General features: G+C 39.3%; 1 protein-coding gene across 1 annotated transcript in view; it reads right to left on the reverse strand.

Annotated features, from left to right (window-relative positions):
• Positions 1-687: 687 nt before the first annotated feature.
• gpr39 (G protein-coupled receptor 39) overlaps positions 688-17120 on the reverse strand; it is a 30083-nt gene continuing 13650 nt past the window's right edge. The window contains exon 2 of the mRNA XM_071542830.1: positions 688-1184. Within this exon, the coding sequence (XP_071398931.1) occupies positions 688-1184 (497 nt within the window). The remainder of the gene's footprint in view (positions 1185-17120) is intronic.

A 17120-nucleotide genomic window follows, 5' to 3' on the forward strand; every position in this document is an offset into this window, starting at 1 on the left:
TGTCAAATGTCTATTTTACCAATCCATTAAACAAGCTTGGCAGGCATTATCTCACTTGTAAGTCAATGCTGTTTGCCTATGATTATGTAACATAGGCCTACTGTATGCTAAAGTGTTAGCATGAACACCGGACAGAGCTAACTACTGGACTCACAGAGATGTGTCAATCATCTCATCACATATTTGGTAAGGTGACCAATGGGCCAATCTATAGTTATGCTATTTTTAGTTGGTGTGGCCATGGTTCAAACTGTGAATTAATCTTAAGCTAAAAACATGATAAATATTTCTGTGTTGCTGATTTGGGCAGTTGATCCCAAAGTTCTTCTTCATTTGGAGGTATCTTTAACCTGAACTTTGACCAAAACCCCTGGGGCTTCATGCCTAACCTAACCTAACCCCTAAATGTTTAAGCTTTTGTATAACTCTTCTGAAATGATGACAGTTTCAGGTTTCTTAACCATAAGTTAAATATGCCCTTGAGAAGTCCCATGATGCTTTTCTATTGTGCCAAATTGTCAACTCAGTGTGGTCTTTTCATGGAAATCACAAATTTAACTCTTTGTGTTGTGTTTAAAGATGTGTATAAAGAATATCCCTATCTTTGTTTCTGGAGGCACAACACAGCGGTTTGTGTCATGTTTTCTTTCCCCCTGTTTCTAGTGTTGAATTAAACTGTGCAGCACCTTATATTTCAGTCTCTGTTGGTACGTTTGTCTTTGTTTGGGGAGTCAAATCCGACATTTCGGTCAGAGAGAGGGACTCCTGAGTGTTTGAAGCCACTCCGGAGTCACTGTTGCTCTGAAAGGTGGTGAAGGACGGAGGGGTTTTCTCTTCTCCTTGGGTGGAGCCGTTCCCCCTGCTGCGACGCATCGACTTGAGCAGCAGGGGCCGGAGGGAGCGTGCGGAGGCGGCGCTCTGCACGGTGCGCCTGTTGACGTGCTGGATGGTGAGGCGGCACCGCAGCACCTGGACGAACACCTCCCTGAACTGCCGGGAGGAGAGGTTGTACAGGAAGGGGTTGAGGACGGAGCTGAGGTAGAAGAAGGTGTCGGCCACCGGGTGAAGGGTGATGTAGCTGCGGAAGTAGGACATGGTCCAGCTGGACTTGGGCACCGCCGCCGTCATCAGGCGACGGATCTGGTTGGGCAGCCAGCAGACCATCAAGGCGCCGACAATCAGACCTGTAGATGAGGAAGGAAGGAAGGAAAAGAAGGAAAGAAAGGAAGAGGGAAAGTCAATGGGATTGTCAGAAAGAAGGAAAGTCAAAAAGGAGGAAAAAGAAGGGAAGAAAGCAGGAAAGTCAAAAAAAAAGAAAGAAAGAAAGAGAACGAAGGAAGGCAAGAAAGAAATAAGGAAAGAGAAGGCAAGAAAGGATGAAGGAAAATAAGTGGGAATGTCAGAAAGAAGGAAAGTCAGAAAGGAGGAAAGAGAAAAAAAGGAAGAAAGCAGAAAAGGCAAGAAAGAAAAAGAAAGAAAGAAGAAATTCAGAGGATGAAAGAAAGGAGAGAAAGAAGGAAAGTCAGGCAAGGAGGAAAGAAAGAAAGACAGAAAGAAAGAAACAAACAAGATTAATGTTAATTGTTTTTTCTTTAAAAAGCCATGATTGCTAATGTGTTGAAACGGATACAGTGATACTCTATGTTTCAAAAATACAAAAAAAAAAGGTTCCTTGAATCCAGAGTGAGCGGCACACATCACCCAGCGCTCAAAGTTCAAACAAATTGAACTTTGAACCCCCCAGTCGCTGACCTTCCAATGGCTTTATGGTGCATTCGCTCTGAACTTGGAGAAAAACAACTTCTGTGATGATTTCCAAAATGGAGGAAAAGCTCAATCAATCCTTCCCCTCAATTAAGGGAAGAAAAAATCAGCACGCTATGTGATAAATTACATTACATGGACTGAGCAGGTAGTCGCACAGACGTTTTCAGTTAGTACCTGCTGACTCATCTCATCTGTCATGCCTGAGTCACGCGTTAGTCAGTCTCATCTAGCGTTTATCCATTTTCCTGCAATGCTTTTAATGTGAATCACACTGTGACTAAACAGCCTTTCAGAATGTACGGTAATTGTTTTGCTTGGGACATCATTTGCTGCTGAGGAAAACAGATATCCACACACTTATTTACAAAAGGCGATCCGGGCCGGATGAGGAAACGAGCTGTTAGAGAATTACATCTGAATAATTCTGACATTTTAAATCCCAGTGTCATACAAGCCAGGTTATAGCCAGAAACAGAAGGACAATTGTGGAAACCCTTCCCCACACAGAGGCAAGTGTGTGGAGAATAGTACTTCTTAGTGTGTTTGTTTACATTTAGACACAAGATTTAGCTAGTGCAGTTTATTAAGAGTTATAAGAGTTTAGTTCAGGTCTACTGCTCCAATTCAATTACAAAGATTTTCACTTTCTGCTAATCTCAGGTGTCAGCAAACTTTGGCTCAAAAAGCAAACTTCGGCTTAATGTTTGGCTCATGTTTGTTTTTATAGAGATTTTTTTTGTCAAGGACGCACAGCAGACAGCATTCACACTGAAATGTATTTTTGATACTGAATTAATCATGCTTAGGTCCAAGGTTTGACATTTTCAGCCCCAAGTATGAACATTTGTGAAAGACTGAACGCACCTTTCATTCAAAATTTCACTTTGTCTACAGGCTTGGATTCCCCATTTGACTCCAGTGTCAGTGAAATAAAAATTGGCAAGATCCACAAGCTCAAAACAGAAACCACAGAGAGAAAAGGAAACGCCAGTTTATTTTACTCAAATATTTTATTCATTACAGACAAAATAAAAAATAGATACTGTGGGGATATTTCAGATGAAAACATCCCACATAATATTCGTACTGAAAGTTTTCGAAGCTTTGTTTGCTTTAATGAGGCCAGAGGTGATGAATTGTGGTGATAACGGCTTGTTTTTCGGTAAAGTAATGGCTAAAAAGTTGCCAATAGAATGTAACTTGGAGAAAGTGTCTCCAAGATAGTAAGCTGACATTTCATTAAGTGGTGCATTGCGCTTTCAATGCATTTTCAGTGCATATAGAGACACCATTCACAAATCAGAATCACTTAAGTCCAAGAATAACGTAACATATGTGAGTTCTGCTTCATGTTGGATTTTGACTTTAAAGAGTAAATTCCATGAAACTGTGATTTCATGAAACTGCTGTTAATGTGACATGGAGATTTATATTCAGGCCACGTGAGTTTTATTTCGTAATTGAATAGAATCTTCATAATCCTCAGAGGTAGTTTTCATTCTTCCCGTATGGTTGTTATGATGATTCATGCCTCGCCATCCTGCAGAACAAATTAATGACTGTTTTCTGCGGAGAAAATGCTCATTAAACCTTAAAAAGCAGTTTGTGCTGCAGACATTGGGGAGGTGTGAACGTTCACTACTTTGTCACTAAAAGGTTTCCTTGCAGCAATACATTTTAAGAGAAAAGCTTAAGGATAAAGGTCTTCAGGAAGCTCCTGATAGGAACTTGTCCAAATACATAGTGAAGATGTGCTTCTTGATCCTTTTGTTCATCAATATGAATATATAGCAATTAGATTTTACACAATTACAGGCCCACAAAACATTTGAAGCCCTAGAGCAGCAGACAAATTGCAGACAAGCGGTCTTGGTGAATTGTTTTTTTTCTCTGTACAGGTTCCAGTTTCCTCAAACACAGCAATGATTTCTCACGATGCAGCGCAGCCGCATGACACTGCTCATCATGTGCAGACACAGCTTCATTGTGGGGCTACAGGCCAAACCATTAGCCTGCTGATGTGATTCGAGCATACTAGCCGTTAGCAGAGATCTACCCATTACCCCGTTAGCAGAGCGCTGCTGCATCTGGTTACTCGGCGGAGAGGTCGGTCCCAGTCGCCTCATTACCACTGATTTGGTTTCAGTCCAGCTGGTTTTCAAACAGAGTCAGCGAGGGGTAAAGATTTATCCAACAGAAACACAGCACTCTTTTTCAACACATCTGTTTGTCTAGTCTGGGACAACACACACGTGGTTTACTTCTCAGCGCAACATTTAACAACACATATTGACACACTATGTTGTATCTTGTTAAATTTTTGAAAATCTGCCGTTAAAAACTAATTTCAGATGAGTTTTGAACTGTGGCATATACATACCATTTCAAGGGTGAAAATGCAATATACTTGCATTTCTGTAATCCAATCTAAAAATTACAGGTATAAAATGAAATGCAATTTGAATTTTACTAACTTAAACTAAAAACCAAATTAGTTCCTTGTTTAGGAAGATAGTTTCTATTTCCATTGTCCAGCAACTGAGGAAAAATGTCTCCATACAAGATAAGCAAGCACTCAATGAGTATTAATATTTCTGGATTATGTAATTTGGTTTATACAAAATATCGTTGGCATTCAGTAACAGAAATTTCCACTTTGATCCACTAGTTGCACTGTTTTCTCAATAAGAGTCAATAAGAACTCTGCACCAGGCTGAAAAGTGAGCAGAAATTTTAAGAATCACTTTATTGATAACTTGGCAAGCTATTTTAAAAGTATAGCCGATATTCAAAATCACCCAAAATAATCACACAGTTATCAATGTAAAAATTGGACAACTGAAATAAACAGGTTTAAAATTGTGTTTACAAGCCAGTCAAAATAGTTTTCTCCTCAATGTAGTTTGGCATTTCTCACAATTTTAGCAGTTTATTAGGGGTTCAAGCCCGTAGGGCTGAAACCCTCTTGTTTTTGTGCCGGTTTGTTATTATTATTTTCCTGCCACATTGGCGCAAATTCCTGTGAGTTGGTACATCACAGAGACATCAAATTTGGCTCAATGACAGATATTTTTAACCATTACTAGGTCCAGAAAAATGAACCCAATCGGCCTGAAGGTGGCGCTATAATTAAAGGTTTTACCTTAAAGGCCATAACTTCCACACCATAAGTCCGATTTTCACGAAACTTGGTCCACATTATACAGGTGATCATACTCTACAACTTTGCTATTTGGACCCTCAAGGTTCGCCTGGAAAGTTTTTGAGATATTTTGAAAGTTTTGAAAAACACATTTTTAACATCTCCTCCTACACCGTGTGACCAATAACCACCAAAATTTTTATGTAGCATCTACAGACCTATCTTATTAAAAGTTGTTAAAAGGTTGTTGATATCTACTGTCGTTTTGAAGATATTAATTTTTCAATTTGAGAGACAGCGTGGCCTGTCAGCTAAATTGTCATAACTTCATGACCAATTGTCCAATCATCACAAAACTTGTTCAGATATCATCAATGACTATGTGTCATGTGCACAGCTGTTTTAATCTTGAACAGTAGGGGGGGCCACAAATCCGAAAAGTTTATATCTCGTAATCGGCTACATGGATTCGTACGATCTAGGGTCATGATACAGTCGATGCATAAAATTTGGTAATGATTGATTAAAGTGGGTGTGACAACAAATCTAAATTTCTTGACATTTCACATTCCAAAATTCAAAAAATCTAAATAAATCACCCATATGTCCTAGAGAGCTGAAATCTTTCAGCACATCCACTGAATTGTGACAAAAGTTTGCCTCACTGCAACCTATGGTCAATTCAGAAGTCCGTCACTATATTTTTCAAAATATGCAAAAACAATTAACATCTATATCTCCACAAGTCTTCATTCATATGCTACCAAAATTGTCAGAGACATTCTCTAGATGGTAGATATCAAGTGTTTCAAAGGGTGTTCAGATCGGTCAAACGGTGAGTCCGCAGTGACATTCAATATCTTGCTGTAATTTACACTGTATGCACAACATTTTCTATTTCATCTCATTTTTAAACAAATTTCACCAAAATATTTGACAATACACTCGAGAAAAGCAGGTTGATGTGTGATTTTTTTCAGAATTTTATTTTATCTAACCCAACAGTTAAATTGTTGTGAATCTTTTTGTGACATCCCTCTCTCTGTCTTCTGCTTGTGAGTTTGGTTTGGCTTCCTGGCTCAGGAGCCAGTGGGCGGGGTTGGAGAGGGCATCAAGAAACTACCTGCACCTGGGTAGTTGTGGCTTCATTGTTAACTTCTTTGTCACTGCCTCAACTTGTGAGAATACAAAGGTCTAGGGTTCAAATCCCCAGATGGCCAATCCTACTTTCCAACAATGTAACAATTCATGCATGTGGTATGTAAATAAATAAATGTAATCAATTTCAATTTACATGTCAGTACCATTCCGAAAAGACTTGAACCCCTTTCATGGCTATATTTTCATCTGAAATTGATGCTGTAAGTGCTTTAAGATAAAAGGAACAAAGGAATCGTATTAATAAAAACGCCGACTGTAACAAAGCAAAGACTTGTATTGTACTTGTCCATTAAAACCCATTAGCAGAGAAGGCTGAGAATAGAGAAATTCCAAAATAACATGGGTCTGGATACATCAACAATACATATAAATGTATTGTTCGTTAAGACTACTAGTACCACACCATCTCAAATTCAGTAATATAAGATGGCATGAATCATTACTGAACGCGGCTGAGACCAGACTGACACTCATCACAGGTAAAGACAGATGCAAAGAAAAGCTAAAGGGAACGAGGGAGAGAAGGAGGGAGAGAAGGGCATGATGTTTGCAGTGAAAGTACAAAGAGGGAGAAAGAGTGAGCAAGTGTGATGAAAGGAAGAGACGAAGAGGAGATGAGAACAAAAGAGGGAAAGCAAACAAGTATGGAATACAAATGTACTTGACAAGACGAGCAGAGAGAGTAATGGAGCGCTGGAGCAGAAGAGAAACTGATAAACAGAGAGAAAGCAAGCTATGCAGGCAGCTTGTCCATGATAAAAACCCACTTTGCATGAATATGGAATCTCTTAATCAATGTTCCCACGCTTCGTTTTATTTCCCCTCTAAGTTTAATAAATAACTGATGGCAAATGAATGAGTTTTACTGGAGTTTTTTTCCAAAGTAATTGAATGTATTCTCCTCATGACCTTTTCAAAACCCAAACACTCATTGTTCAAACCGTGATGAGGCCAGATTTACAGTTTGATGAGCGTTTTCTGTAATTAAAGGGCAGCGCTGACCATTATTTTGACATGTGGGTGTCCTTGCCCTGACAGGAGGTATACTTCACACCATTGTTTGGCATCCTAATCGTGACTGACCTACAAAAACCCACAAAAACTCAACGCATTTTGGATGCCCTGCCAAAGCCTGAGGTGTCAGTTCCTCTTCTGAAAAGCGGTTCAGCTGTGTATTTAATGGGCTAGCAGAGGCTGTTTTGACGCTTTGATCAAATGTTTTCTGGGCTTTCATGGTTTTAAAAAGGACATTTTCAGCTACACTGGAAGCCTATGGCAGTGAGGAGCTTCATCCTGTCAGGTTCCAACAGAAAACCATGCGCAAACTCAATAGAAAAAAGACTGATTCCTAAATTTCCATTTTTACTTTTTTATATATATATACTTGAATATACTTTCTGTCCCTCACGCGATGAAATGTGATATTTCAAACACCAAAACTTGAAGGGATGATGTGTTTTGCCACTGTGTTCAGGACTTAAAAACATAGCCTACACTGATTGGCCTGACGGGGGCTTTATAATTAAAGTTGGATTTTTTAACTCAAACATAATATCTCAGATGCAATTTTGACTAAAGTTGCAGGGATGACGCATTTTGGCACTGTGTTCTGGCGTTCTGGCAAATTTTGATGAAAGTTGAGGAACGATGCATCTGACTGGCCCAAGGAGTGCCTGCATCATACGTGGGGGACAACACAACATGTGTACTTGTTTATATTCTACTCACACTCCTTTACTACTTTCTTTGTCATACTACTTCTGAAAGAGATCTATTGGCAAAATTTCTGCGTGAAATTTTTTATATGCTACTTTTAGAGTTTTTGTGTTGCATTATGTTTAATGTGATCTACATACACAACAGCATTTCAGACTCCTTACTTAGCCAATAAAACTGATACTGATTCTGATCAAAGCAACAAAAATACATAGGGCCCACATGTGAAAAATGGTGGCATTGCCCTTTAAGATGGATTTTTTTGGTTTGGGTCCACCTTCCCTCGGCCCGTTGCTCATAGTCAAGCAGTCACCTGGAAAATTGGCACTGTGTCAGAACAGTGACATCCCCTCAAAGTTGTGAGTGATTGTGTGTGTGTGTGTGTGTGTGTGTGTGTGTGTGTGTGTGTGTGTGTGTGTGTGTGTGTGTGTGTGTGTGTTCACTCCACTCTCGGGTGTGTGTGAAACTCTCTCCTGTTGTTGATAAATCGTTATTATTATTATAATTCCACTGCTGTCATGCTGGATGCGCCTGCCACCCAAAACTACAATCTAACATGACAGTCTCAGCAGTGATGTCCCTAAGCACATACACACACACACACACACACACACACACACACTCACCAGCAAGAATTATTGTCACCGTGCCATGGGCAAAATATAACTGTCTGCTAATTAGAAAGCAATTAAAACCAGATTATTAGAGCCATTAATTCCCTGTCTTCGCTGTAATTGGAGTCCATGTGATTGAGTTTCTCAATTCGTTGCCACGGTGCAACAGTAGGGGAGAGCGGGGTAAGTTGAGCCAGTGGCTAGAATGTGGCACCCCTTGTTTCTAGGCAACTGTACACGAAATAAACATGTGATCATGGATTTAGGAAGAAATTAAGAGATATATTGAGAAAATCGACAAAGGAGAAGTACCATGAATATGGTATGGCAGACAGATAGACTGACTCTCTCTCTCTCTCTCTCTCTCTCTCTCTCTCTCTCTCTCACACTCACACTCACACACACACAGAAATGACCACCATGTTATTTTGAAGTTAACAAGTTATGTTAGTTGTGCCAAAAGACAGTCAACAGTTTTAATGAGCCTTATTAAAACTGTATCAGCTACAGAAAATGTTTTGATTTCCATGGATGCCCAACAAACTTAAGCGTACATAACTGTTATTCTATGTGGCGCGCTAGTACAGTTGTAATATTCTTTCTGAGACTCTCAATATGGGTTGGAGTAGCACCTGTGACCTATCACTTGTCTCTTTGTTTTGTTTCCCCACTGTGAGACTCACCAAAGTGGAAGTTGGCAGAGTGGTAAAGCTCAGGTCTTTGGACCACAAGGTTGTGAGTTTAAGTCCCTGATGAACTGTGACCATTTTGAAGTTTCATGAAAAGACTAAATCACACTGTGCAGAAAACTCAAAGCAGGTGTTTGACATCATCTGTCAATGGTAAAACCTGAATGTCATCACTGGTTGGGGTGCGGCCAGACCTTTCAACCCATAGAGATCAATTCAGCAGCTGCTTTCTGGCCCATGTGACTTGACTGTTGATTTATTCGTTAATGGAGAGTACTACAATGTTCTATAAAGTGATTAGCACTGTCATTTTGTCAATCATAGGTTGCAGTATCACACTACTTCTCCCTTTAATTAGTTTCTCCTCATTAAACCTATAACAGGTGTTTGGCTCAGTAGGTAAAGCATCAGCCTTTCATGTTGAAGGTTGTGGGTTCCAATCCAGACTTGTCCTTTCCAAAGTCATTAGTCATCAAGGACAAATAATAGAAAGTTTGGCCATTGTGAACAACAAGCAATGTGGTTGCAAGGAAAAGATTAACTTGACAGAAATCACAGCCCAACACCAAAGCCGGTGTTTGACTGCATGTTCGATCTTCACAACATGTCAGTTTTTGTGTGTCTTTCTACCTTCTGTAATGTTTTGTCTATCTGTCTGTCTTATCAAATTGTGCTTGGACCCCTCAATCGCCACTTGCGGCTATACTAAGATATTGTTATACTTCACACACCTTTTGTGTGATTTTCTCTAGACACCTATTTCCTCTTTATTCTCACTTTGTACGCACAACTTCAGAGACGGGCTGCCAGTCTGCCTGCCTCTATGAAAACTCCCTCTCCTCAAAAGTCACAACCCTCTGGTGGCGAGCACGAGTGTTTCCAGAGTTTAGTTATTCAACTTGAAATGCTGCGCGTGCCTTCAGGCTATTCCGGCCAGCCTGGAATCAAGCTGCTGTCCACATCTACTTTTAATCAATCTTTCAGAAATGAAGAGGTCGACCCAGCGACTCCAGCGGAGTAAACTTCTCACCCCCCCGACAGAGTCCGGGTCAAAACCTGTTTAGTTATCACAATAACAGGGTTTTTTCGTGGAATGAATGAATCACCGGCATAAGCGAAGACACCGAAATTGGTAAATTTGTGCCTATTGCAGCTGAGCGGTTCATTCCAATTGACTCCCTCGGCAGGATGTGGAGACGAGGTCCGCTCACCAGTTTGGGTGAACTTAACATATGAATGTTCACTGCAGGTCCGATGTGAATCCTGAACGTCTCTCTTCACTTAGGGAAGAGCTTGTCACTGTTGAAAACCATTTGAATGATGCCCTATCCATTTTTTCCCAGTGATTGTAAACTGCTCCAGAGATGTCGGCTTCAGACTGAATAATCAAGGGAAGTGAAATATTTCTTCCTTTATTTATGGCTGCTGTCTGACTGGGGGCTGAGTCACGTCAGCAGCCTCAACTATAGTGGTCTTGATTGCGTTTCGGTTTGAAACGTGTCAAATCTTCCACAAAATTGTCAGAATGAAACGAGTCAATAATGGGGAACATGTTGTCGGTGGGTGATGAAATCATTCAGATGATGAAGGTAATGGCGAGTTAAGAAATGAGCAGCCCTGCCATTTGGACGCTGTCAAAACATGTTTTATGCATTTGATTTAACTCTCAGATGTTGTTCATTCCAATCTTTTTACAGCATATCATATATTACGGGCCTACAAAACACATTTATTGTTCATCTATGTAATTCTAAATGAATGCAAGATTGAATCAGTGAACACTTATCTATAATTCATATTTCAACCGATACTATCATTTCTAAATTAATTTATAAATAAGAGTTAGTTATGATAGTTGCCTGGCCGAGATTTTTGTGTAGCATAAATTCTTGCTCAGATAGAGCAAAGCATTCATTCATTCTCCAGCATTAGCAGAAAATTACACAGGAATGATGACAGAAAATGTACTAAAACATTTTGGCTAAACCTGGTGCTGAACTCTCTGCAGCCTTTTGGGCACTCAAAGAGAAAAGAAAAAAGATATCAGATAGAAATCAGCATATTGATGATTTTTTTGTACTGTACCCATTAGCAAACACAGGCCTTTTTGCTAAGAAACCTATAACAGGAGAATCACAATACAGCCTTCAGCTGTACAGAATTCAAAACCTACCACTGTCGTATATATAGTCATCTGCCTACTATTTGAATAATTAAATGACAAAAAAATACCAAATTCAGCATTAAATGTGCTTGTGTGCATGTAGGTGTGTGTTTAAGCACTAAGCATATGTGTGCGTGTGTGAATACAGGTGTATGCATGTTCATCTGCACATTAAAACAAAGTGTTTCTGTAATAGTGAGGAGGAGTCGGTGTCATGCAGATCACACAAACAAGTGAGTAAAATAATCTAGCAGCCAGCTAATTGATCCGGCCAGACTCGCCCTCCAATTCTACTGAAAGTCTGTAATAATAAGCAAACTGTGATGATGGGAGACGTTATCAAAGCCAGTGACAGAGAATACAAACATCCCTTGAACCCACGCACTGTCAGAAGCGAGTGGTTTGATGATTTAAAACCAAGGAAAGCAGCGAAACCAAGAGTTTGAGACACTCGTGTGCTCTGAAACATCAAAGATTTGAATTTTGGGGTAGTATTTGCATATTTCTCAGCATTTGGAGTGACAGATGGGTTTGTTTCGCTGCATCAGACCAATTCTGATAGTGTCAGGTAAGATGTCAATCACAGAAAAGTGTACTAAATTTAAAATAGTCAAACATTTTGTGATGATTCTCTAAATTTTCTGGCAACCGTGAAAAGGATTTGCAAATACTTTTTGACCCGAGGGTTTCATCCCACTCTCTAACAACTACACTGAATTAATTAAATCTTATTTACATCTCAGTACTGATCCAGCAGGAGCCTCTCAGTGGGAAAATCATCGAAGTCATTAACAAGTCTGTCAAGCACAAATAGAGTGATTTAGCCTGCCGTGGCAAATGGAAAAAGAAGTGACTATTAGTAATGTTGGGCTGAAATCCAAGAAGAGTGTGAACGAATTAATTTGAAGGCTAACAGAAAATCCTCACTCATTAAACCACTTGAATAACTTCATTTAGTCACAGGGGAATATTATTCGTAATGCAACTAATCTAATCATCTTACAAGAGATTTTCTCATGGAGCTGCGGCATCTGTTGATGGATAATCCTCCTCTGGGGACTTGTGTTTGTTAACGTGGAAACAAAAAAAAAATGATGCTGTTGAACTGCAATGTGCACAGATGTTTTTTTTTAGTCAAGATGTGGTTTAAATGTAATGCAGATTCACATTTTCTACAAATACATTTTGAACTGATATTTGCTGAACACAGTGTGTAGATTTTGTGTAGAAAAGACATTTTGGGGTTAAATTTAGTAATAGTGCTCTGTACAAGATGTAATATTTTTTATAATGTTTCGAGTTAGAATTCATTAGCTGCCAGTAGCTTTAGCAATATCAGGAGGTTTGGTTAAATAACATTATTTTGACTTTTTCTCAGCTGTCGAAGGAAATCAAGTCCTATTCAAGACCAAGACCAAATAGGCAATAAACAGTGTAGCCTACATGTCTTTCCAAATGTAAAATAATGCTGAAGGAGTTTCTTAAGGATCAACAGAGATGTAGACCTGCAGGAGCGCTGTACTAAACCCTTCGACATCCAACTAATTAATGCATAAGACTTTGACTTACCAATGCATAGAAGTTTGAGGATCACTATATACACGTTTCTACAGGTGAAATCCTTTAAATTGTTTGTGTTACTGGAGAAACGATAAACCAAACATCACTAGAATTAGCTGTATTTTCATATTTTTAGATCGAGTCAACATCCAATAGCGGCCGAGACAAGTCTGAGTCAAAATCGAGTTTAAGTTAGAGTTCAATATTTTTATTGTCCCAAAGAGAAGTCTGTTACGCGGTCAGGTAAACACAAGGGTAAAAACGACACAGAACAAACACTGTGGATAAAAACCGAACGCATAAAAAACGTATAAGCATCCCTAAAATATGATCATTTATCATTCATAAAACTGTCCAGTGCAAGAAGAAAAATATACAAAAATCGGCACAAGACCAAGACAGGTCCAAGATGTCAGAAGAGTGACCAGACTGAAGAACTGCAGCCCAGAATAATACTTTCACCTAATTGGATTCCTTTCTATGAATTCAGCTAAAAGAGTGGAGCACAAAGCTTACTTCTAACACCCCTCCCCACCCACCCACCCACCCCGCAGGTCCGCATCAATCACACTAATGCTGGTGAAGATCCCGGGCTGAAGCTGCTGTTTGGTTTTACCCTGATTAAAAAGGAGGTGCCATAACAATACTTTATGGGTAGACCAAGGCCCAAAACAATGTCTCCACTTTCCCCTTTTCTATTCATCTTGGCAGAATGACCCCTTTTACTCCTGTGGGCTTTCACACAGCAGAGCCAACCATAAGGAATGGGCAGATCCTTATTTTCCAGGTTGTATCGTACCTTGAGGGGGCGAGAAATGAGGAGAGAGTGCAGAGTAGTTCATGTTGCTGTAGGCTGGTTGGAAACGGCACCTTGTTGGGTCAGTATTACTTCCAGAACCGCTGGCATGTATAGTTATTTATCAGAGATGGGACGACAACATATCGAAATTCAATATATCGCAATACAAAAATGTGGCAATATACATATCGTGGGGCAGAAAAATGAATCCCAATATTAGCTGCATTTTATTCTGCTGTAGTAATCATAAATGCGACGGCTTGCCCAATTTCACAAGCTCTCCATCCGAATTATATTATCTGCACTTTGTAATGACATTTTTAAATTGTTGTTTACATTCTAGCAAGCCGATGCCATTGCTAGAAAGATTTGTGGCTCAGAAATAAACATAAATCTGTACAGTCACACTTTGTTGTCATTGAACTTTTATTTATTACATCGTATCGTGGTTGTATTGAATCATGAACCCCATATTGTGTATTGAATCGTATCTTGAGATAAACATATAATCCCATCATCTATTATTTATAGTTAATTTACAGTTAACGCATGGAATTTACAGTTGATTTCAGCTGAAAGAGAAGTGTCACACAGTGTCCTTAGGCTTAAAAGACCACTTTACTGTCATGAATTCCACTCAATAAATGCATGTTATCCTTATTCACCTCTGCAAAATGAACACGAAAAAGAGCAAGCAGCACAAGTACTGCTAATACTCTGCTCTATCTAATGATGGATCAAATCATTGGTTTACCAAGACTGGGCTTGGTCTTGCATGAGTGCAGCTGGCCATCTGTTCTCTCTGTCCGGTAATGATGTTATGGTGTATTTTAACCTTTTTTTAACCTTCTTATAAAGGACAAATTTTTTCTCTGATTTCCGAGTGGTATCAAGGTCACTGCTGGCAGAATTAAGCCTAGGAAATTTGCTGTGATCTATCATCTCATCATATTTGTCATATTCCACTTTATGACTCTACTACACTTTATGACTATTTGGTTGGCAAATAGTCATGAACTCACAATTAGTCAATTGAAAAATAGGATGCTGTAATCATGATAAAAAACAATCTTATCCTTACTTCTTGTCTGCTGTTGTGTAACTTCTCATATTCTTTGGTAAAAAACTCATATATTGAACATATTTTGAACTGTCAGAAGCTATAGTTGTTTTGGGACAATGTGTGTGAGGCGATGAAATGTATTCTTGGATATGAGATTCCCAAAACATGCACTGTATTATATCTTGGAAACATAAATGAGGATACTGTTTCAGGTGATGATAGATATCTGATCAGGATACTTCTGTCAGCCAGTAAAGAAAGCTATTACCAGGAACATAGATAGGACATACATCAAGAGATATTTACTATGGACAGAGAGCCAGTTTGAGGAAAAGTGAGATAAATGGACTGTGTTCACATCTAAGCGGACTGACACCAGCAGTATGGATGATAAGTGAAGGACAGGATGATGATGAAGATGCCTGGTAGATACCTGTTCTGTATCTCAGCTTGTTATATACTCTTGAAAAATAAATAAATGAAAAACTGAAGTGGGTACGTATATCATTTGCTGGGGCAAGATTTTGGAGATGTGTTGCACTTTGCTGCATTGTTGTGAAACAAATTATCAGTAAACTCAATGAAGATAAGTTTCTGTTTGGAATTATATGAAATTTGTGCCTAGTGATTCAGTTACACCAAGTCGGTATACATACAAAATTATGATATATATATGCATAGGTGTGGGCTAGTAAATATCAAAATTCATCATGTATACATTACAGTAAGATTATATCACATATAGGGGAAAAAAGACCCTTCAGAAACAATTACAGATGCTTCTCCAATTCATCAACCTGGAGGGCATATCCTCCGCTCTCGCCTCTTGCTTTTTTAATTGCCTTTTAAGAGCGAACGTGATAAAACATGCAATTGTTTGTGTTGATTGAGGTAAAGCTCCTCGAAGAGCTCGGTCCCAGAGGACGTTACATTACAACGCTCCTCCATCCCCACCTGCTCGGCCGCCCGCAGCTGAATGAAATGAAAAAGGCTGCTCGTTTAGGAAGAAAGCAATTTTCCATCTTCAGGTGAACCGTGTCAGACTCCTGAAGTGAAGATGTAGTACTTGAATTCGGTATTGATCTCAAGGCTAGTCTGGAAGCCTGAGTCTTTCTCAGTCTGACCTTCTTTATTGTTAATTGTCTTGGGACATTTTTTTTTGTTAAGGGTCGTATTTCCACCTGAAACCCATACAGATATTCAGGCTGTGGTACTTGAGTCCGCTGTCGGTCTTGGATCCAGTCTCCAGACCACTTTTCTGACATCTTGGTCTCGGCCACTATTAGATGTTGACTCAGAATTTTCAAAAATACATTTCTCCATCTAATCCGCCTTGTTTGTTTTCTGCCGAGCATTACGAACGATTTAACTCTAGATTGTAAAGGTCCTCAAACGTCTAACGCCTCAGGTCTGACTTGACCCAGCGTTTCTCGTCTTGACTTAGGTGGCTCAAAGGATGAAATACTAATCACAGCAGTTGTAATTGAGCACGGTCTCCCAAAATTTAGTAAAATGAGCACATCTTCAAATGCAAATACATGCTTCCGCAAGAAAAGTGTGAGAAATACGTGTCTTCAACTCTGGAAACAGGTTCAATTCCCAACTTGTGAGGAAGTTTTCTACTGAGTAAAGTCTTCTTTTTTGGCTAAAATGTTTCTTATTTAACCATGACCAAAACCTTACCCTAACCTTAACAAAGTTGTTTTACTTGCCTTAATAATTTAACTGTTAGCAAACCTTTTCATGTGACGAATGAGAGGAAATGGCATTTCCAATAATCTGATTTGTGCCATTGTCCCATAATTTAATTTGTAGTGGAGGAACATAATGTTCACAGACTTCGTGTTCGCAACATGTAATCTATGTTTCAGAGTTCATGCTCATTTCCTGAAAATGTCCGCAGCCTTGCAGCTCCACCAAGGTACTGGAAAAACAGAAGAGTGAAAAGAATTCAGCTACCTACTCTTGCTTAATATCAAAATCAGCACATTTCGGCTGCAATAGTTTTCGTCAGGGTTACAGGATTACATGTATAGTCAATATTAAATATGTTAAAAAAAATCAAATAAATACAAGGTAGGAGGTACCATCAGGTTCAAAGGACATATAATCCCATCTCAGTTAAAATGACTCTGGGTTGGAACAACGCAAATAATTTCCCCTATAATGATCCCAATGAGTCTCCCACAGTTTTCCCACAGTGTGAGTTCTGTCCAGTGAGAGAGAGCAGCCACAGCAGTAAGTCATCATCTAATCTCTCCTCAAGGTTTCAGCGCTGCACACTGTGCCGCGGCTCGGCAGCATAACTGCAGTCTGTACTGGAAGCAAGTGAGAGAAACATCAGTTCAGATTTCATCAAGGAATCACCTAAAGGTCATCTATTATTGAAAAGATAGCGAGATATATATTTAATGAGGGGACAATTATAACCGTCACTTAATTAGC

Source organism: Centroberyx affinis, unplaced genomic scaffold (assembly GCF_046629955.1).
Source record: "Centroberyx affinis isolate AG114_WGS23_722 - 3 ecotype Tasmania unplaced genomic scaffold, CSIRO-AGI_Caff_v1 ptg004190l_1, whole genome shotgun sequence".
NCBI classification, from domain to species: domain Eukaryota; kingdom Metazoa; phylum Chordata; class Actinopteri; order Beryciformes; family Berycidae; genus Centroberyx; species Centroberyx affinis.